We start from the raw sequence: 22,366 nt of genomic DNA, 5'->3' as shown, positions 1-22,366 counted from the left end.
ACAATTGTATACTTGTATTCCTTGTCATTTGAATCCAAACACGAGTCTTAAATCAATAAGGTAGAAAGTGTGGTTTAGCAACCAAGTAGGGTATAAACCATTTGTTCCTTTACTTGTTCTGGTTAGAAATTAAACTTGAAAATGGGTAATACTTATGAAAATAAATTGTAAGCAACTTGGTGTTTATGAACATAGGACTTTGAAATCAGATTCCCTGAGTTGAAATGCCAGCTCTATCACTTACTTACTGGTTGTCTGATTTAGGGCAAGTTTCTTGATATATCTGTGCATCAATTCCTTATTTATAAATTGGAGTTGATAATAAAATAGCTATCTGACAGGGTTGCTATAAGATAATCAATGTGGATCACTTTGAAGATGATAAACACTACATCACATATACAGATACAAACACACACACATTCACAAAATAAACAAATAGAACAAACCATTTTCTATAAACAGACTGCTACTTAGCTATGTTGAAAACCTTATTTGGGGAGCTGGAGTAAGATTTTCAGTTAAATAGTGTGCTGATCAACTATTTAGTTGACTTTTATGGTCCTCCAAATTTCATTTTCAACTTCCACTTCTTCCTTTACCTTACATTCAATCTACCTGGTATGCCCACTTCTCTGCAACCATCATTCTCAGTTCATCATAAGTCCCAACTAAAGTCACATCTCTCATGAAACCTCTGATCTTCATATCCTCAATTTCCCATAGTGCTTATAGTAGACACCCTACAACCAAGCACTTAATTATATTTTGTCTGTTTAGTTTTCTCATTACATGTTAAACAAGATTCATAGGTCATAGTTACATGCCTAATATAATTAATAATAGTATCTAATTTGTATTCAGGGTCTACTATGTACCAAGCACTTATATGAACACATTATGTAGATTATTTCATTCAATCCTTAAATAAAGTAATAACTATTATTAACTCTACAAATTAGGAAAATGAGCACAGAGAAGTTAAATAAGTTAGACAAGACTATATAGCAAGAGGATTGTGGGAAGACGGTGGAGTAAGGAACTCCAGGATTGAGTTTGTACACCAGGTGTACAAAATAATTTCAACTATTTTGAAACTCCAAAGACCAGTAGAATACTGCCAAGCATCCAAGAAAGAGTGAGAGGAAGAGACTGGTAAATTACAGTAAAGATCAGAAAATAGCTATCTCCACATACTGGTTCCTGTGTCCACCCCCACCCACCCTAATAGCATGATGCTTTGGGGTCCAGCCTCTGACTGCCTCGCTGGTGACAAGAGAATTTTCTTCCCCAAGACCAGGGGTGGGCACAGCTAATCACTGTTCATGGCTTATGATAAGTGAATTCAGATTGCTGGAAACTAGCCTCTGAGAGTGGTCATTGTTTCAACACACCCTGGATAAAAGCAACCGCAGAGAAGAATTAAAGAGCTTCCTTAAAGCTGTTAGAAACAGTGAGTTGAAGGGCTGAATTTCCTGGGAACACCAGGAAAACTCAGCTTTGGGGAGCCATGGAAGAAGTTCCTGATGTGGTTCCTGATCCCCTCCCCAGGGAGCTTTGGAACACTCTGCACTCCATTCATGGGTTCTGGCCCTGTTTGGGCTGGTAAATAATAACTTGAGAAACTCCTCTCTAGCTGGACACCAGCCCAGAATTTGCCACTAGGCAAAAGCTGTTCAAGACAATGAAACTTGTGTAAGAAACTACAGGGGTTGACATTCTGGGACAAAGGTTTACCTGCTTTAAAAACCTGGGAGAGGGAAGTCTGTCTCCTAGGTAATAGAGGGGACATTAAAATTACTGTAAACAGGAGAACCCCAAAACAATGAACAATCACAAGCCCAGGAAAAGACACTGGACAAGACACAGGACAAGACCAAAATGGCAGGGAAAGACCCTCCACGCTGCTTTTCCCTTGGGCGGACCTTCCTGATAGGAGGGCTGAAGCTCACAAAAGATCTGTCTTATCATCAGATGGTTAAAAAATCAAGAAACAGACATTTCAGGGAATAAATCCCAGAGTGAACATTTAAAAATATTAAATTGTACACTATAAAACAGAAGACTACAAGAAAAACAAACAATCAGGAAATTATGGTCCATCCAGAAGAAGATAAAAGACAGAAAACAGCAATGAAGAAGAACAGAATGGGGACATACCAAACAAAGAGTTTTAAAAGATGATCTTAAAAATGCTTAAGGAGATGAAGGAAAATTCAGAGAAAGAACTAAAGAATATTGTGAAAAAATGAATGAGGAATATAAGAATCTTAGTAAAGAGAGAGAAAATTTTAAATAAACCAGACAGAACTGCTGGAGTTGAAGACCACAATAACTGAAATGAAAAGTTCCCAGATGAAGCAGACTGGAGCTGGCAGAAGAAAGAATCAATGAACTTAAACACAAAGCACTAGAAATGAGTCAGGCTGAGGGGCAGAAAGAAAAATTAATTATAAAAATAAATATAGCTAGTATACCCCTGGGATATCAATGCACACATTATGGAAGTCTCAGAAGGAAAATAAAGAGAGAAAGCAGCTGAAGTAATATTCAAAGAAACAATGATAGTGAAATTCCCAAACTTAGCAAAAGATGTGATTCTGCATGTCCCAGAAGCACACAGAACACCAAACAGGTTAAACATGAGGAAAAATACACCCTATAATATATTGATCACACTATCAAATTAAAAGGACAAGAAAAGAGTTCTGGACATTGTAAGAGAAAAGAAATATGTAAAAGGGAGTTCCAATTATTGAGTTCCAATTTCTCATTTAAAAAACCATGGAGGAAAACAGGCAGTGATGGCATTACTCCTGTGACTTGAACATGCATGCCTGCACTCCTGTCTTGAGTGTGTACTTCTTTTGCTTTACATTCAATTCTTTAGCTACTAAAAAAAAGAAGGCAGTGGTTTGAAGTACTTAAAATGTTAAAAGAAAGTAGCTACCAACCAAGAATTTTATATCTGGTGAAACTTTCTTTCAAAAATGAGGGATAAGTCATCCTAGATGAACAAAACTGAGGTAGCTCATCACTACTAGACCTTCCCTACAAGAAATGCTAAAGGGAGTTCTTCAGACTGAAAGTAAAGGACACTAGATGGTGGTTCAAAGTAGTATAAAGAAAGACCCTTGGTAAAGGTGACAATTTGGGTAAATATAAAGTTAAAAAGTATTGATATTTCCCACAGGTGCTAAACTACAAATTCATAAAAAGTAATGATCAATCTATAGTTATGGACAATGTACAAAGTTATAATTGGTAACAAGTACAAAAAAGGTGGGGGACAGTGGGATATATGGAAATTAGAATTGTATACAATTAGTCTAGTTGGTATCAAACCAAATATGATTGTTGTATATTTAGGAGGTTAAATTTTAATTTTAACCCATGATAATCACAAGGAAAATACATGAAAAATATACACAGGTAGAAAAGAGAAGGCACTCAATAAAGTACAATTTAAAAATCCAATAAATATAAAAATAGGTATTAACAAAAAATTGAAAGACAAAAAAGGTATAAGATGCTAAAAGGCTAAATAACAAAATAGCACAAGAAAGTCATGCACTATTAGTACTGACTTTAAATGTAAATGGATAAAACTCTCCAGCCAAAAGGAAGAGATTGGAAGAATGGATAAAAAAGCATGACCCAATTATATGCTGTCTGCAAAAGTCTCACTTAAATTCAAAGACACGTGTAGGTTAAAAGAGAAAGGATGGGGAAAATATACCATGGAAACAATAACTGAAACTGAGCTGGAGTAGCTATACTAATATCAGACAAAATATACTTTAATTCAAACATACTTATGAGGGAAAAGATGGTCATTTATATACTGATAAATGGATCAGTTCAACAAAATAATCTAACAATTAAAAATACATATGCACATAACAGAGCACCAGAATATATGATCCAAATACTGAAAGACTTGAAGGGAGAAATTGACAGTTCTGCATTAATAATAGAAAATTTAATACAACTCTTTAAATAATTGATAGGTCATGTAGCTAGAAGATCAATAAGGAGAAATAAGATTTGTACAATACTATAAACCAATTAGACCTAACAGACATTTATAGAACACTTCACTGAACAACAGAATACACATTATTGTTGAGTGCACATGGATCATTCTCCAAGATAGACTATATTTTAGGTAACAAAATAAATCTCAATAAATTGAAAAATTTGAAAGCATACCATGGATCTTCTCCAACCATGATGGAATGAAGCTAGAATTCAGTAACAGAGGTAGAAACTGAAAATGTAGAAATATGTGGAAATTACACAATATGCTCTTAAACAACCAATAGGTTAAAGAGGAAATCAGAAGCAAAATTTAAAAATATATTGAAATAAAAAATGAAAATAAAATATACCAAACTTATGGGTGGCAGCAAAGCAATATTAAGAGGCAAACTTATAACTCTAAAAACTCACGTTCAAAAAGAAAAAAAAAAAGACTTCAAATCAGAGACCTGAACAACACAAATGGAAAAACTAGAAAAAAGAATAACAAACTAAACCCTGTATAAGCAGTAGAAAGGAAATAACGAAGATTAAAGAGGAGTTAAATAAAGTCTATGAAAAAACAAGGGAAACAATAAAACCAAGAAGAAATAGATGATACCAACAAACAAATAACTAGTAAAGAGATTGAATCAGTAATCAAAAGACTTCCAAGAAAAAAAGCCTAGGATCAGGTGGTTTCACAAGGAAATTTTACCAAACATTCCAAGAAGACTTAACTCCAATAGTGCTCAACCTCTACCAAACAGTTGAAGAGGAGGGAACCCTCCCTAAATCAAAATCATTCTACTAGGCGAAAATCACCCTCATACCAAAGCCAAAATAAAATATCATAGGAAAAGAAAATTATCTCTTATGAATATAGATGCAAAAAATATGAATATAGATGCAACAAAATACTTGCAAATAGAATCCAACAGTATTTTAAAAGAATTATACACAATGATCAGTTAGGATTTATCCCTGCTATGCAAGGTTTGTTCAACATAAGTAAATCAATGACTATAATACTCTACATTATCACGATGCAGAAGAAGAATCATATGATCATCTCAATTGGTGCAGAATAGACGTTTGACAAATCTAGCACCCCTTCTTGATAAAAACATTTAGAACTCCAGGAAAAGAATAAAATTTCCTTAACATAATAAAAAGCATATTTGAAAATCCCATAGCTAACATCCTACTTAATGGTGAAAGACTGGAAGTTTTCCCCATAAGATCAGGAACAAACAAGGATGCTCACTGTCACCAGTGTTATTCATCATTGTGCTAAAAGGTTTTGCCAAGAATATAGGCAAGAAAAAGAAATAAAGGACATCCAAATTGGAAGGAAGAAGTAAAACTTTCCCTATCTGCAGATGACATACTCTTATATACAGCAAATCCTGAAAAGGACACAACAAAGCTCCTAGAGCTAGTAAATGAATTCAGCAAAGTCAGTGTACAAGATCAACACCCATAAATCAGAATTTGTTCCCATACAGAAGCAATGAATAATCAGAAGAAGAAATCAAGAAAAAATTCCATTTACCAGAGTAACTAAAAGAATCAAGTATCTAAGAATAAATCAAACAAGTGTAATGGTCTTGTACACAGAAAACTATAAAACATTGCTAAAAGAAATCAAAGAATACATAAATAAATGGAAAGACATTCCATGTTCATGGACTTGGAGACTAAATATGGTTTTGATGTCAATCCTACTGCAAGTGATTTTTATATTGAATGTAATCCCAATCAAAATTCCAGCAAACTTCTTTGCAGAAATGGAAAAGCCAATCACTCAATTTATATAGAAGAGTAAGGGACACCAAAATGCCAAAGCCATCTGAAAAAGAAAATGAAGGTGGAAGACTCACACTTCCCATCTTAACTATTAAAAAGCCACAATAATCAAAACAGCATGGTACTGGCAAAAGCACAGACATATAGACCAATGGAACTGAACTGAGAGCTCCAAAATCAACCCTCACATTTATGACCAACTGATTTTTGACAAGGAGGAAATGACCGCTCCACTGGGAAAGAAGAGTCTCTTCAAAAAGTGCCACAATGATGAAAGAAGTTGTTGATATGAGAGGAGTGGTTGGGGTGGGATGTGGGTATATGGGAACCTCTTATATTTTTTAATCTAACATTTTGTGTGATCTATGTATCTTTAAAAAAAAAGACAATTAAAAACAAAAATAAAAATAAGAAAGTGCTGCTCTGAAAACATGTTCTCCATTTATAAAACAATGAAGGAGGACCACTACCTCACACCTTATACAAAACCAACTCAAATTGGATTAAAGACCTAAATATAAGAGCCAGAACTCTAAAACTCCGAAATGTAAACATAGGGAAGCATCTTCAGAACCTTGTGTTAGGCGATGGTTTTTCTCAGGCTTTATACCCCAAGCACAAGGAACAAAAGAAAAAATCGATAAAAGGGACATTATCAAAATTAAAAAATTTTGTGCCTCAAAGGACTTTATTTTGAAATTAAAATGACAACCTGCACAATGGTAGAAAATATATGGAAAGTATATATCTGATAAAGATTTGATATCCAGAATATATAAAGAAATCTTTGAACTTAATAACAAAAACACAAACAACCCAATTTAAAATTGGACAAAGGTCTTGAATAGACATCTCTCCAAGGAAGATATACAAATGGCCTGAAAGCACATAAAAAGATGCTCAACATCCTTAGCCATAAGGAAAAGCAAATAAAAGCACAATGAGATACCATTCCACAACCACTAAAATGGCTGGTATTAAAACAGAAAATGACAAGTGTTGGATAGGATACAGAAAAATAGGAACACTTATTCATTGCTGGTGGCAATGTAAAATGGTACAGCTGCTGTGAAAGTTTGGTGGTTCCTCAGAAAGTTAAATATAGAATTAGGATATGACCCAGCATTCCCACTACAATGTATATACCCAAAAGAATTTAAACGGAGATTCGAACTGATATTTTCTCACCAATATTCATAGAAACATTATTCACAAGTGTCAAAAGATGGAAGCAACCCAACGTCCATCAACCAATGAATGGATAAACAAAATGAGGTATATACATTCAATGGAATATTATTCAGCCATAAAAATGAATGAAGTCGTGATCCAAGCGGCAACATTTTTGAACCTGGAAGACAGCATGTTGAGTGAAATAAGCCAATCAGAAAAGGACAAATATTGTATGATCTCACTGATATGAAATAATTAGAATAACAAGCTTACAGAGTCAAAATCTAGATATAGGTTGCCAGGGGATGGGAGTAGGCTAGTGAGTGGAACATTCAAGTTTAAAATGTACAATGTTCTTATTTGGAATGATGGAAATTTTTGGTAACAGATGGTTGTGATGGCAGCACAATATTGTAAATGTAATTAACAGTACTGAAATATATATCTGAATGTGGTTAACAGCAGAAATATTAAGTTTTACATATGGCAACAAAATAATTATTTTTTAAAATAGACGTGGAACTGCACAATACAAACAGTGAACCCTAAATTAAACTATGGACTATCATTAATAGTACAATGCAAAAAGTGTGCTTTCATCAGTTGTAACAAATGTTCCATACTTATGCAAGTTGTTAATAATTGGGTGATATATGGGATTCCTCTATTTTAAGCATGATTGTTCTGTATAACCAAACTTCTCTAATATAGAAAAAAAAATATCTTATAGCAAGTCAATGGTAGAACCAACGGGTAAAGCCAGGTGGTCTGTCTCATTCCTAAAAGGATTTGGCATAACAATAAAAAATTTTCAGTTGCTGTATTAAAAGGTTATGCTCAGAAAATACATTAATGATTACGCAATTATAGTTTCTGTTCAGTTAAGATTGAGGCAAAATAGGTTACCTGCTTCAGTAAAGTACAACTTGGCAAGAAGAATTGAATACTTAATTATTAAGCATATTTCATGGTGTCAAGGTCACCTCAAGGAAATCAAAAAATGTTTGCTGAAAGGTTCAATTAAATATTAATTAATTAATGATTTATTATCAATTTTCAATATTTGTGGTATAAATTAATACAAATTATAAAGAAAACTTGACTTAATACGTATTGATTTTCAAATTAAATTCAAAGTTCAGGATGATTTTATGATTATTCCTTTAGCAGGTAGAGAGAGAGGAAAACTCTTTGAGAATTGCAATAACCTACTTTTTTTTCCTTTAGTAGGATTAAGATGATTTTGATGATACATATAGACTCAGTTCTATCCTGAGATAAAAATATGGACTAAATAACTTCTAAGAGCCCATGACCAAGAGTTTAAGACTAGTGTCTCAATTTTATACTGTTCAAATATTATCCCTTTCATTTTGTGATTTCAGCTTTCCAGCTATCCAGAATGGTTGGATTAATTTAGTTGAATATGTTTAATGATTAACATTTACATACTTGTTTGTATATGCATGCATATGTATATGTTTTAATTAAACTAGACTGTGCCAATTGAACCTCTGAAAAATTGGCCCTAATTTTTAAAATTTAATTCTTGAAGAATCTTTTCAATTTAAAAAGTTATCTTGCTTAAAGTTGCTTCAAGTAACTGCTACCTGATTACTTTATGTTTTAGATGATACTCAAAGAATGGTGGGATTTTTATGCTTTCTCGTCAGCTTTGCATATTCATTAGTATTGTTATTTCCTGCAGTTTTGAACTTTAATTACACTCTGATTCTCACTGTGACTTTTCGTCACTAATTGGACTGCATATTCTGAATATGTGGGTGACAAAACTAGTCTAGGAACTATCTAAGAGCTCTTTGAATATTAAAAACAGAACAGAGAGCAAATAACCTTTGGATTTTTTTAACATTCAAAAAAAGAATACTATCTTATGCATTGTTTATGGAAATAATTACTAAAGAAACCACAAACCTTTCGAATATCTTGACCTTATTTGTCCCTTTAGTCCACAGTCATCTATATGCACAAACCTGCACTTGGATGAGGAGACTTAACATTATGGAGACCACAATTTCATTTGTGGTTCTTTTTTGAGATTTTTTATTTATTTCTTTCCCCTTCCCCCCCGCCCCCACCTCTGTTGTCTGCTCTCTTGTGCCCATTCTCTATGTGTTCTTCTCTGTCTGCTTACATTCTTGGCGGCACCAGGAATCTGTGTCTCTTTTTTGTTGCGTCATTTTGCTGCAACAGCTCTCCGTGTGTGTGGTGCCACTCCTGGGCGAGCTGTACTTTTTTTGGAAGGGGCGGCTCTCCTTGTGGGACACACTCCTTGCGCATATGGCTCCCATACACGGGGGACCCTCCTGCGTGGCATGGCACTCCTTGCGCACAGCAGCACTGCGCGTGGGCTAGCTCACCACATGGGCCAAGAGGCCCTGGGTTCCAACCCTGGACTTCCTATATAGTAGGCTGGAACTCTATCAGTTGAGCCACATCTGCTTCCTCATTTGTTTTTCATGTGTCCTCTTTTGGGGTTTGGAAAACATGATCACCACACATTATATGCACATATAAATTGATATGAAAAAAAATTATACATTATATTAACTGAGAATAGCTGAAACAAAGAATAGTGAGGGGGAAGCTAGACCTATCAAACATTAAAGTTTATTTTTAAACTATGATACTTAAGACAGAGTGGTACTAAGGTAATAGATTAATGCAACAGAATAAAAGCTCTGGAATGCACCCAAGTTCAAATAAAAATTCAGCATATTATGAAATTTGTATCAAGAATGAGTGAAGAAAAGAAGCATTATAAAATAAATGATTCTGGGACAACTATTAAGAAAACTTAGATTTTCAGTTAATATACTAAAAAATAAAATAAATAGAAATGCTCAAGCTGGATTAATGAGTTAAAGTTAAAAAACTCAAACAATTAAACGACATTATAGGTGAATACTAATCAGATCTTACAATGGGAAGGGCTTTTTAAACATAAAAGCAATGCAAGAAACTACAAAAAGGAAAATTGATAAACTGGACTTTGTAAACATTTTAAAATTTGTTATGTTATTTGACTAAATTTATAACCATGTAACATTTAAATATTTGGAGACCTCCAAAACTGCACTGTGCATTGCAGTAGCCAATAGCCATATATGACTATGTAAATTTAACTTAAATAACAATAGAAATTCAGTTCCTTAGCTGCACTGCCATATTTCAAGTGCTCAATGACCACAAGGGTATTTAAATTTTACCTAATTAAAATTAAATTAAATTTAAAATTCATTTCCTCAGTTTCACTAGACACATCTCAATTGCTCATAGCCACATAAGGCTAGTGACTACCACACTGAACAACACAGATGTAGAATATTTCCATCATTACAGAAAGTTCCATTGGAAGTGCTGATGCAAATGTTTAATTAAAATGTTTCCCTTCTAGTCAGCATTTCACATTCGGTATCCAATTTTCCATGCATTCATTCCTACTTTATGCCAAGTATTATGCTAGTCCTAGGGAGGAAAATGATGAACAAGACAAATTTCTGCCTTCATGGAGCTTATGGTCTAGAAAGCAAGACAAATATTAAACAACAACAAAAAACCCAAACAAATAACTATACACTTACAAATATAAAAAGTGCTATAAAAATTTTAAGGTACTATAAACAGATATAGGGGGATCTAACCTAGTCTGGGTGGTAAAGGATGCCTCATATGAGGCATTGGAAGAAGGTTTCAGTCAAAAGAAACAGTATTTACAAATACCTGAGGAGGAAATGTGCTAGGCTCTTCTAGTAAATGAAAACAAGCCATTGTCGCTGGAACCTAGTGAGAGATTGGTGGGAGATGAAGATATAAAGGTCGGCAAGAACAGGATAATATGAATATTGGGAATTTTGTAGGGTCTTCAGTTATCAAAATAGATTCCATTTTATTCACTCCAGTTATAGAGGAAGGAAAGTGGTTTCTAATGTTGTGGAAGAAGGTTAAGGAAGTTAAAAAGACGTAGAAAAAGTTTAATCAGAATGTATCTCTTTTTTCATGATCTTTTAAGCATTTGGCACACATTTGTCCAAGCTTCTTTGGACAAACTCTTCCAGTGGTCTAAACTCATATTCATTGGTAAAATCAATAAGTTAATTGACTAAAGGGAAGGATCTTCATAATTCTTCATAACAAGTCACTATTCATGAGAAGAAGTAACTATTTGCTAGCCTGTTTTAAAATGTAATGTTTCTAGATCTAGAAATCAGTACCATAGGCAAGTTATGAACACATATAAGCCCATGGATCAATAAAATTCATGTTTTGAATGTCACCAGCATGCTGCAATGTTTAATAAATAACAAAATGAAATAAAAGGAGCAATTAATTGATAATATTTGCTCTGGATAAGTGCCTGACACCATATTCAGTTTGTTGATTTTTTTGAGATTTGGTTGGGGACAAAAGATCTAGCATCAGAAAGCATATTCCTAATTATTCTCTTCTGACCATACCCTCCCCTACACACACACATTTATTTCCCAGAAACCCATTTTTAAAAAGATAATCACATAGTTATGAGAGCCTAAACTGTCAAGTGCTTCCAGATATAAGTGGAAATAAGAAAATATAAATTCTATAACTCAGTTCACCATGCTGTGACTGCGTAAAACGTCTGTACTTACCTTCTTGGTCTGTCACTTCATCTATTAGCTAAGGTTAGTAATAGTTTGCCATGGTGAAAATGAATGAAATAATATTTGAAATACAGTGATTTAAGATGGTCAAAAAAAGCTGTGGTATCTATGAAGAATCTGTTAATAATTTATTATCTCTTGATGCATGAGCTGAATGTTTTATTAATCTCTAGGTAAGTTACAAATATCATAGACATAAGACTTTTAGGGCATTCATTTTTTTAATTCAGTAAATATTGATTAAGTGCTTACTTTTTTATAACAATAAACTTTATTTTTAGAAAAGGTTTAGATTACAGAAAAATTAAATCAAATGTATAAGGAATTCTCACATACACCCCCCAAACTCCCCACACACACATTTCCCCCTATTACTAACATCTTATATTAATGTGGTACATTTGTTTCAATTGATGAACCAGTATTGAATCATTCCTACTAACCATGGTCTTAACATTATGATTTACACCTCAAGTTGTACACTTCTATAGGCTTTGGCAAATGTACAATGCCATATATCCATCATTGCCATATCATGCAAAACATGGATGCTTACTTTGATCCAACACTCTTCTAGGCACTGAGGAAATAGCAGTGATTTTTTTTAAAGGATATAATCCCTGCCTCCATGGAGCTCATATTCTAGGTATAAGATATGGAGAATAAACTAAATTTTAAAAAATTATTATGATAGAAGGTGGTAAGTGCTAAGGAGAATTTTTTTAAGCAAGAAAAATAGGGATAGGGAGTATGGGATAGGAGTAAAATTTTAAATAATCTGATCAGAGAAAGCTTCACTGAGATGGTGGCTTTTCAGTTAAGATCTGAATGGGCAAGGGGATTATGGGTGAGCCATGTGTATATCTGGGAAAAGAACATGCAACGATTTAGAATAGTGAGTGTAGGGAGATGGTGTAGCTCAAGTGGTTGAGTGCCAGCACACCACATTCAAGGTCCCGGGTTCAATTTCCAGCCCTGGTACCTAAAAAACAAAACAACAACAACAACAAAAAAAAAAAACAACGAATAGTGAGTGTAAGGGCCCTAATGCAAGACTATGACTGGGATGATGATCAAGGAAAAGTTAGAGGACTGTTGATACAGTGGTGGGGTAGGAAAGGCAGAAAATAGTAAGGTATAAGGTCAGAGAGGTAGAGGAGAAACAACAAAGAGCTAGATTGTGAAAAAGACCATTGTCAGGACTTGGACTTTTACTTTTTATACAATATTGGAAGCATTGATAGCAGATGAGGAACAGGAAAACATGAATATTAGTGCTTTGCAAGTAATTTGTTTCCCTGACAAAGAAAAATTAAACGGTATGATGTTATAGCAATAATAATGATTTGGTCAGACTAAGCCCTGAGTGTACTTGAGCTTCTCCCACCTTCTTTTTATTAATACAGCAAAATTCTGGGGTTAAAGGCAGCCTAAATAAATTTTTAAAAATTATAGACTGTTTTGAAAAAGAAATACAGTCATATTACCTTCATTGCATGTATCAATGACAATGAAGCTAGCAGGTCTGCCTTTTTAGGGGGCCTGCTTTAGTAAAAGTTATAAATTATTTATAATTAATCCATTGTTTGTGGGTTTCTAAAGTGCCTGCGAAGATTTCATTTTTCTGTGTCATTGGAATGATCAGACTTTCAATTTCGTTTTCACTATTAATTTGACAGACCCCCTTTGCTATAGATGCTAAAAAATTAAACCTTAATCCAGTCCCTGTCCAAAAGATGACAAATTCCGAATTAGTGCATGTCAAATAATGTGGAGTTACTGTAGCATTAGTGTCTGTTCTACCCCGAGTTACATAGGAAACGACCTACCTGAAAACAAAACCAGAGTTCACAAAATGAACACACTCCAACTAAATGAATATGCTACACAGAAGTTAATTGCCCTCTTGCCAGTGATAAGGCCCCTTCAATAGAAGTGAGTCTGAACAATTTAATCTGCCATTGCAAACCATTAGCCTCTATCCCTCGGACTCATTGCAGCCTGTGTATCCTAGAATTTTGTATAAAAATATCTCACATTTATCAATTGCTTGTCATGTCCTAGGTACTTCTCTAAATGCTTTACAGTTTATAAGCATGTGATCTTTACAACAACTCTATGGAATCGGTATTATTATTATCCCCATTTTAAAGAGGAGAAAAGTAAGAATCCAAAAGATGAACTGATTTCTCCAGGATCATATAGATTGTAATTGACAAAGTCAAGATTATAACCAAAGTAGCCTGGTTCTTTGCACCTAACTACTTAGTGTGCTCTAAATACCTCTATCTAGCCAGGAATGTGGAAGTTGTTTTAGTTTCCTTTCCTGATCAAGTAAACATGATGCAATGTATTGGTTTAAACAATGGGAATTTATTAGGTCATGGTTTCGAGGCTAGGAAAAAGTTAAATAAAATCATCATCACAGCAAAGCTTTCTTCCCGAAGATCGGCATTCTGAAGCTGGCTGCTAGTGATCCTTGGTCCTTGGCTTCTCTGTCACATGGCCTCCTGCCCTCTCCCTGCTTTTCCGATTTCCATTGACCACTTCCCATGGATTTCTCTCTTTTTCTGTCTGAATTTCATTCTGCTTATAAAGGACTCTGGTAATAAGATTAAGACACGTTCTGACTGAATTGGACCATACCTTAACTGATATAACATCATCAAAATGTCCTACTGACAGTGTGTTCCCACCCACAGGAATGGATTAAGTTTTAGAACATTTTTCCTGAGGCACATAGCTCCAAAAAACCACAGAAGTCTTAAAGCATAGTTCAGTATCAATAATACTCACCATCTAGATGATAATGTTGAAATGAACATGCAATTTGCAGCCAGATCACTTAGGTGTTACTACGACTCCCAGATTACTACCAGATGTACAAATGCATTTATCTTGTCTTCATTATTTATCAAATAGGGATGAGAAATTCTACCAAATAAGGTTGCTACAGAGATTGAGATTAGTGTATGAGGAAGTACCTAGTGCCATGCCTGGAAAATATTAACTAATATATACATGTTTCCAGATTTTTCTGATACCCTGCCATGAACTTGACATTCATTTTATCAAGGTGATATTATGGATGATGTCCTTCAAAAGAAGTATATTCATTTTCAGTATAAGAAAAATATGGGTTTCTCCTAAATCACCCATACTCCTTCATCCATTCCTCTTGGAAACAAGGGTATACATGTAGTAGTCAAAAGTTTAATAGCAATTACATAGAGTAGAAACCTTGGGGGGGGATAAATCTTTAAAAAAAGAGATTGGGTTTGGGGGTGTAGCAGTTTCATATAATTATGAATTCCAAAAGTAGATATTGGGTTATGTTTGTAAACTGGTCTGAACCTAGGCATGATTAAATTTAAAAAAAAGAAACCAATATCTTTTATCTTCATTAGCACCAATTGAGCCAACTGGCATAGTCTCTAGCTGGTTACAAAGCTAGGAGCAGTGAATGCCATGTTTTGTCCTTCAGGATGGTTTAAATTCCCGTAGCTAGCTTTTATTTTTATTCCTTTAAAAGGAAAATCAGTTAAGATTTAAGGTGTCCATATTTGATACACTGAGCCAGACTATCAGTAGGGCAGCACAGCTCCCAATTCAGAACAAAAATAATCATTAACTAGGAAACACACACGCACATACATGTCAAGTAGTGTGACCATCATTTGCACTTCCTTGTAGCATTCTAGACATACTGTATTGGGTGTTATTCAATGTGATAATTGATAAGTAGGTTTTCTCCATGTACAAGGCTCACCTATGAATTACAATTTGGGGATTTCATGCAATTATTGGTCTGCTTGCCTGCTGCCTTTCTAAATTCAACAGAAGTCTTGTTATTCTCTCAGCAGAGTTTGTAGAGGTTCAGACCTGTAAATTAGACAATTATTAAATATGAAAGAATAGCTTGGAATTCATAACACATAACTAGATGAAAATGCTAGTCCCAATTTTAAATTTGTACTGTGTTCCGTTTAGAATCTAGTTTTGAGGATCATTTCAGCATTCGTATTTATTTAATATGTAATTCTTTTCAAAAATAAGTTGGAATTGTGTCGTTGACAGATTGAAACATGTGCATACCCAAACTGCTTATTCTAGTATATTTATTACCATTCAATGTAAGATAAAAGTGCCCATTTGAAAAGCAGTTTTTCATTGTTTAGTATATTATGCACCAATTCTAGACATCAGCATACTCTCTTAATCAGCCTGGTATTTTTTTCAGTTTTTTGGTTCATCCAGATGATTAATTAGCAAAGTAAAGAGATAATGTGCTAAGGTGTGGCTCAGAACAATGTAATAGAGGGAGAGGTGGTAGTGGCATCTAAAATCATGCTCAGAAGACTTGAGTATCTAAACTGTCCGTGTGCCAGCTAGGCCCTGAGCCTCAGCAGAGTTGTATCACCAACTATCCGGTTCATTGGACTTACCCAGGTCAGGTAACAGGGAGGTGAAAATGGTCAGCCACAGCAGGGAACCGAGAGAGTCTACAGCTGCAAGCAGGAGAATCCCACTCATCAGTCATGTGGCATCAAAGCCCCCTCTTGATTTAGAGGTGGAGTGGACATCGCCATCCCAGGGTCATCAGGATAGAGGAATAAAGTATGGATTAGAGTGGACTTACTGGCATTCTACTAAAGAATTATTGTGACTCTAGCAATGGAAGAAATTGTATCATTGATGTGGAGACAGTGGCCACGGGAGTTGCTGAGGGCAGGGAGAGGGAAGAAGAGGTGTGATATGGGGGCATTTTTGGGACATGGAATGGTCCTGAAAGATATTGCAGGGACAGAGGCAAGACATTATATATCCTGCCATAGCCCACTGAATGGACTGAGGGAGAGTGTAAACTACAATGTTAACTATAATCCATGTGGTGCAGCACCAAAATGTATTCATCAAATGCAATGAATGTTCCACACGGATGAAAGAGGTTGTTGATGTGGGAGGAGTGGGGGAGCAGGGAGTGGGGTATATGGAAACCTCATATTTTTAATGTAACATTTTGTGTGATCCATGTATCTTTAAACAAAAAGACAATAAAATATTTTTAAAATAAAATAAAATCTATAGAAAGTCATTTAATATAATTTGCAGAATGAGGGGGAAAAGGTAAGCGGAAGGGAATTTCTTACAGAAATGAATCCATACTTAAAAGTTAATAATCAGTGAAAGAATTATGTGTACAGAAAAATAGAAATCAGGGACAAAACACAGGTAACAAACAGGGAGGGCAAGAAAGAAGCAAATTGCATTTTAAATCAAAGTAGTAGCTGTGATAGAGGGAATGTGTAAAGACACCATGTGGGGAAAATATTTCCTGAGTGCCCTAGAGCTGCTGTTTCAACTGCCATTTTTTTTGGTATTCCTAACTTTCTTTGTCCCCAGCTGTGGTACATCCGGCTCTGTCTCAACATGAGCAGCCACGTGGGGGAGAGGCAGCAAAAGAGTTACATGAAACCAGTGCCAGTAACTTTCATCATCAGCCTTAAGCAGAGGGTGATGCATCTGAAACTCCCCATTCCATTGCAAACCATTATTAGTATCTCTATATTTACCCTTGTTAAACATTTAAATTAGAGCCAATTTACTGTTTTAAGAACCTTGGAAAGGCTTTTTTTTTTGGCCAGTGGGTGTAGAATGAAGTGTCCACCCCAACCTCCTCTCTTTGCATGTAACTTTTTAACACTTATTACATTTAACTAGTAAGAAGGTCAGCTGTTTACACACCTATTTCCCCTAGTAAGCTCTGAGCTCCTGAAATCAGGGTAAGGGTCTTTGTCTCTTTACATCCCCAAACATCTAACATAGCTCTTTACACCTATTATATTATCAATACTCACCATCTTCCCATAACCCTTGTGCCCTACATCACTTCTGTGCAAAATAATGATGCCTCTGTGATTTTTTCTTCTTACAACAGTGATTCAAGAGTTTAAAGCAAGACTCCTGAATTGAGTGAATCATCACATTCGTACACCTGGGGTTTTATTAATTATTGCATCAGATATATGCTGTTAGGAAAAAGTAAGCTCTCATTGCTTCTACAAATTCCTAAACAAGTGGTTCTCAAATTTCAGTGTGCTTCATAATTACCCAAATTACGTGTCCATTATCTTGGGCATTGCAGAAATGCTGATTAAGTCGGTAGGACTAAAATATGCATTATAAAATGAGCTTTCCAGATAACTATGTATTTTTAAATCATTATCTAGATACTATGAGGATGCCAACCTCTCTTTTGAGAATTACCACTAGACAAAAATATTGGGAGGATTTTTTTAAAAGCAGACAAACTCAGTATTTATTAATTGGGTGCTCATAGATATACTAGATGTGAGGAATTCAAAAGAATTATAAGAAATATTTCCTATTCTGGAACAATGTTCACACTAAGGATGAAGGAAACTCTAATAACAAATGATACTTAACAGAATACTCAAATGCTAGACTACGTAGTACAATCTACAAGTGCTGGAGAATTCAGGAAAGAAAGATTTATGGACAAAAAGTTTGAATTTCTCTGATGCACCATATGGGTGATAATTCATGAAAACTAGGCAAATTAAACAGATTCTAAACTCAAAATCCTTGAGTTGCAAACACCCTTATATTTTCTCCATTTATCCATATTATCAACTGTGTTGCTTCTCTTAAAGCTAAATATCAAAATTGGTTTGTTTATTTTTTTAGATGGTTTGACCGACTGTGTGGACCCTGATTGCTGTCAGCAAAGCAACTGTTACATAAGTCCTCTTTGTCAGGGCTCGCCAGATCCTCTTGACCTTATTCAACAAAGCCAACCCCTCTTCTCTCAGCACACTTCAAGACTCTTCTATGATCGAATCAAATTCCTCATCGGCAAGGACAGTACTCACGTCATTCCTCCTGAGATCTCATTTGACAGCAGGTATATGTTTAAGTATGAACATGTTTTTCCTTAACTATGAAGAACGATATCTTCTATAGATCGGGCTGCTTCCTTTTCCACATGATCCATACTCATTTCTTTTTTAGGGTAAATACTTCTCTGTAATGCCCAAGCCTTTATCTAATAGTTAAAGAAGAAAATTCATTTCTAGAAATCAGAAATTATAAAATTTATATATATGATGGGTATTATTTTTAGTTAAGTATAGGAGGGGTTTTAGTGACAAAAATAGGAGGGAACTAAAATTCATAAATTTATTCTTTAGCTTCTGAATGTGACCCCTTGAAAAACCCTTAAATTTTAAAAGATAAATTATAAATTTTATTCCACGATGAAAAATGTTTCCATAAGAAAACCCTGAGTGAATTTGACATCCTGAAGTGCAATGCAAGTCTTGTGAAAATCTGTCTTTATAAGAAAGTTCAAACTCATGTATTGTCGCTAAAAACCTGAGACCAAAGCCCAACCCATTAGGTGAAAATTTTTAAAAGAATCATTTATTTCAAGTGTAACAACATGAATTAGCAGGTCTGTATTCTCTGCTTTGTCTTTAGCAATGATGTATTTTACTAATTACAACTAAATGTAAGTAAATCACTGAAGTCAATATTCTACTCTGTTAAAAATATCCTCTGTTCATTCCACAAATTGATTTTTTACTGGCTATCTAGACTATTACCAATTGGAATTTTAAAAAGAAAAACATGTAAAATATTTTTTCAGAAGTTCCTGTATGCATCCACCCTGCTCAGTTATCCACCTCCAAATTAGAATATCTTCATCAAGATTTTCTAATGATAGCGGTTACAATCTAAGAAAATTACATTTTTAAAGCAGTTTTATTCATATACCATACAATCCATCCAAAGTGTACAATGAATGGCTCTCAGCATAATCACAGTTATGCATTCATCACCACAACAACTTTAGAACATTTTCATTGCTCCAAACAAAAAATAAATAAAATACATACCCCTTATATACCCCTATTGTTAAAACTTAGCATTGGTGTGGTTCCTTTGTTACAATTGATGAAAGAATATTAAAATATTACTGTTAACTGTAGTCCATGGCTTGCATTAGGTGTACTTTTCCCCATATGCTAGCCCATTATTGACATTTTTAGATGTGATGTATATTTGTTCTCCTTCATGGGAAAGCATTCTTATATTTAACCACATTCATCAACCACAACAGTGCTCACTATGTTATACAGTCCCATGTTTCAATCTCTAGCATTCCTTCTAGTAACATACACAACCTTAAACTTCCTGTTTCAACCACATTCACACTCACAATTCAATGCTGTTAATTACACTCATGATAATGTGCTACCACCACCTTTATCCATTTTCAATCACTTCCTAATAACCATATTAAAATTTCTGCATGAGTTAAGCATCAGCTCTCCATTCTCTACCCTCATTCTATATTCTGGTAACCTATATTATAGCTATTACCTCCATGATTTTCCTCATTAAAATTAAATCATATTAGTGAGATAATACAAAATTTGTCCTTTTGTGTTTGGCTTATTTCACTCAATATAATATCCTCAAGGTTCATCCATGTTATCGCATGCATCAGGACTTCACTTATTTATTCTTACTGTGGAATAATATTCAATTGTAGGCATATAACACATTTTGTTTATTCATTTATCGTGTGGATACTTGGGTTATTTCCATCTTTTGGCAATTGTGAAAAATGCTGCTATGAACAAAAGTGTACAAATGTCTGTGTTTCCCTGCTTGCAGCCTTCCTGAGTGTATACCCATGAGTGGTATTGCCAGATCATATGGCGGTTCTGTACTCAGCTTTCTGAGGAACCATAAAAATGTCTTCCACAGTGGCTGTACCATTCTACATTCCCACCATTAGTTAATAAGTGTTCCCATTTCTCCACATCCTCCCCAACACTTGTAGCTTTCTGTTTTTAATGGTGGCCAATTTAATAGGTATGAAATGATATCTTAGTGGGGTTTTGATTTGCATTATCCTAATAGCTAGTGATGTTGAGCATCTTTTCATGTGCTTTTTGGCCATTTGTATTTCGTCTTTGGGAAATTTTCCATTCAAGTCTATTGTCCATTTCTTAATGTTGTTGTTTGTCTTTTTATTGTTGAGTAGGAGGATTTTTTATACATTCTTGATATTAAACCCTTTTCAGATATGTGGTTACCAAATATGTTATCCCATTGAGTAGGCTGCTTGTTCACTTTCTTGATAAAGCCCTTGGAAGCACAAAAGTATTTGCTTTTAAGGAGGTACATTTATCTGTATTTTTTCCTTCTTTGCTCATGCTTTGGGTCTAAGTCTAAGAAACCACAAGATTTTGAAGGTGCTTTCTTACATTTTCTTCTATGAGTTTTATGGTCCTGGCTATTATATTTAGTTTATTTTGTACAAGAAAATATACACATGACTAATAATACAGTGTAGAAATCCCAGGGTCCAAAGGATGGCAGACTAAAATATGGATTAGAGTGGACTTACTGGTATTCTACTATAGAATTATTGTGAGTAGTAATGGAAGAAACTGTAGCACTGATGTGGAGAAAGTGTACACGGTATTTGCTGAGGGCAGGGAGAGGAAAGAAGAGATGTGATGTGGGGGCATTTTGGGGACATGGAGTTGTCTTAAATGATATTGCAGGGACAGGTGCTGGACATTATATATCCTGCCATAACCCAATGAATGGACTGGGGGAGAGTGTAAACTACAATATAAGCTATTATAGTTAGGTTTTGATCCATTTTGAGTTAAATTTTGTATAAAATGTGTATTAGGGTCCCCTTTCATGGGGGTATGGACTTGCAGTTCTCTTACCACAATTTTTTAAAGATATTTTTCTGTCCCAATTGAGTGCCTTAGCAGTTTAGTAAAAAAATCAATTGATCATACATGTGAGCTTTATTCCTGAACTCTCAATTCATTTCCATTTACAAATGTTTATCTTTATACCAGTGCCATACTGTTTTGACCACTGTAGCTTTGTAGTATGCTTTAGAGTCAGGATTTTTGAGTCCTCCAACTTCTTTCTTCCTTTTCAATATGTTTTTGGCTATTCAAGGGCCCATTACATTCTGAATAAATTTGATATTTGGCTTTTCCATTTCTGCAAAGTAGGGTGTTGGAATTATGCTTAGGACTGCATTGAATCTTTAAATCACCTTGGGTAGAATTGTCATCATAATGACATTTAGTCTTCCATGCATGAAACTGGAATGTCCTTTCATTTGTTTAGGTCTTCTTTGATTTCTTTTAGCAATGTTTTATAGTTTTCTGACTACAGATCTTTTACATCCTTGGTTATTTCTAGATATTTGGTTATTTTGGCTGCTATTGAAAATGTAATTTTTTTTCTTGATTTCCTCCTTGGAATGCTCATTATTAGTGTATGGAAACACCATTGTTTGTTGCAAGTTGAACTTGTATCCCAGCACTTTTCTGAACTCATTTGTCAGCTTTAGTAGTTTTGTTGTAGATTTTTGAGGATATTCTAAATATAGGCTCATGTCATTTGCAAATAGTGAAAGTTGTGTTTTTACTTTATGGTCTGGATGACTTTTATATCTTTTTCTTGACTGACTGCTCTAGTTAGAAGTTCCAGCTTAATACTCAACAACAGTAATAACTGTTCTCCATGTTAGAGGGAAAACTTTCAGTCTTTCACTGTTGAGTATGATGTTGGCTCTGGGTTGTTTGTTTTCTTTTTCATATGTGCCATTTATGATGTTCAGGAAGGTTCCTTCT

General features: G+C 34.6%; 1 protein-coding gene across 1 annotated transcript in view; it reads left to right on the top strand.

Annotated features, from left to right (window-relative positions):
• Positions 1-22,366, top strand: part of TENM1 (teneurin transmembrane protein 1) — a 1,381,582-nt gene that overhangs the window by 1,142,229 nt on the left and 216,987 nt on the right. Inside the window, exon 17 of the mRNA XM_058291548.2 lies at positions 18,372-18,588. Coding sequence (XP_058147531.1) covers positions 18,372-18,588 — 217 coding nt within the window. The remainder of the gene's footprint in view (positions 1-18,371; positions 18,589-22,366) is intronic.

The sequence above is a fragment of the Dasypus novemcinctus genome, chromosome X (genome assembly GCF_030445035.2).
Source record: "Dasypus novemcinctus isolate mDasNov1 chromosome X, mDasNov1.1.hap2, whole genome shotgun sequence".
Taxonomy (NCBI): Eukaryota; Metazoa; Chordata; class Mammalia; order Cingulata; family Dasypodidae; genus Dasypus; species Dasypus novemcinctus.
Note: the sequence above shows the minus strand (reverse complement) of the source record. Positions and strands in the feature narration are given on the sequence as shown.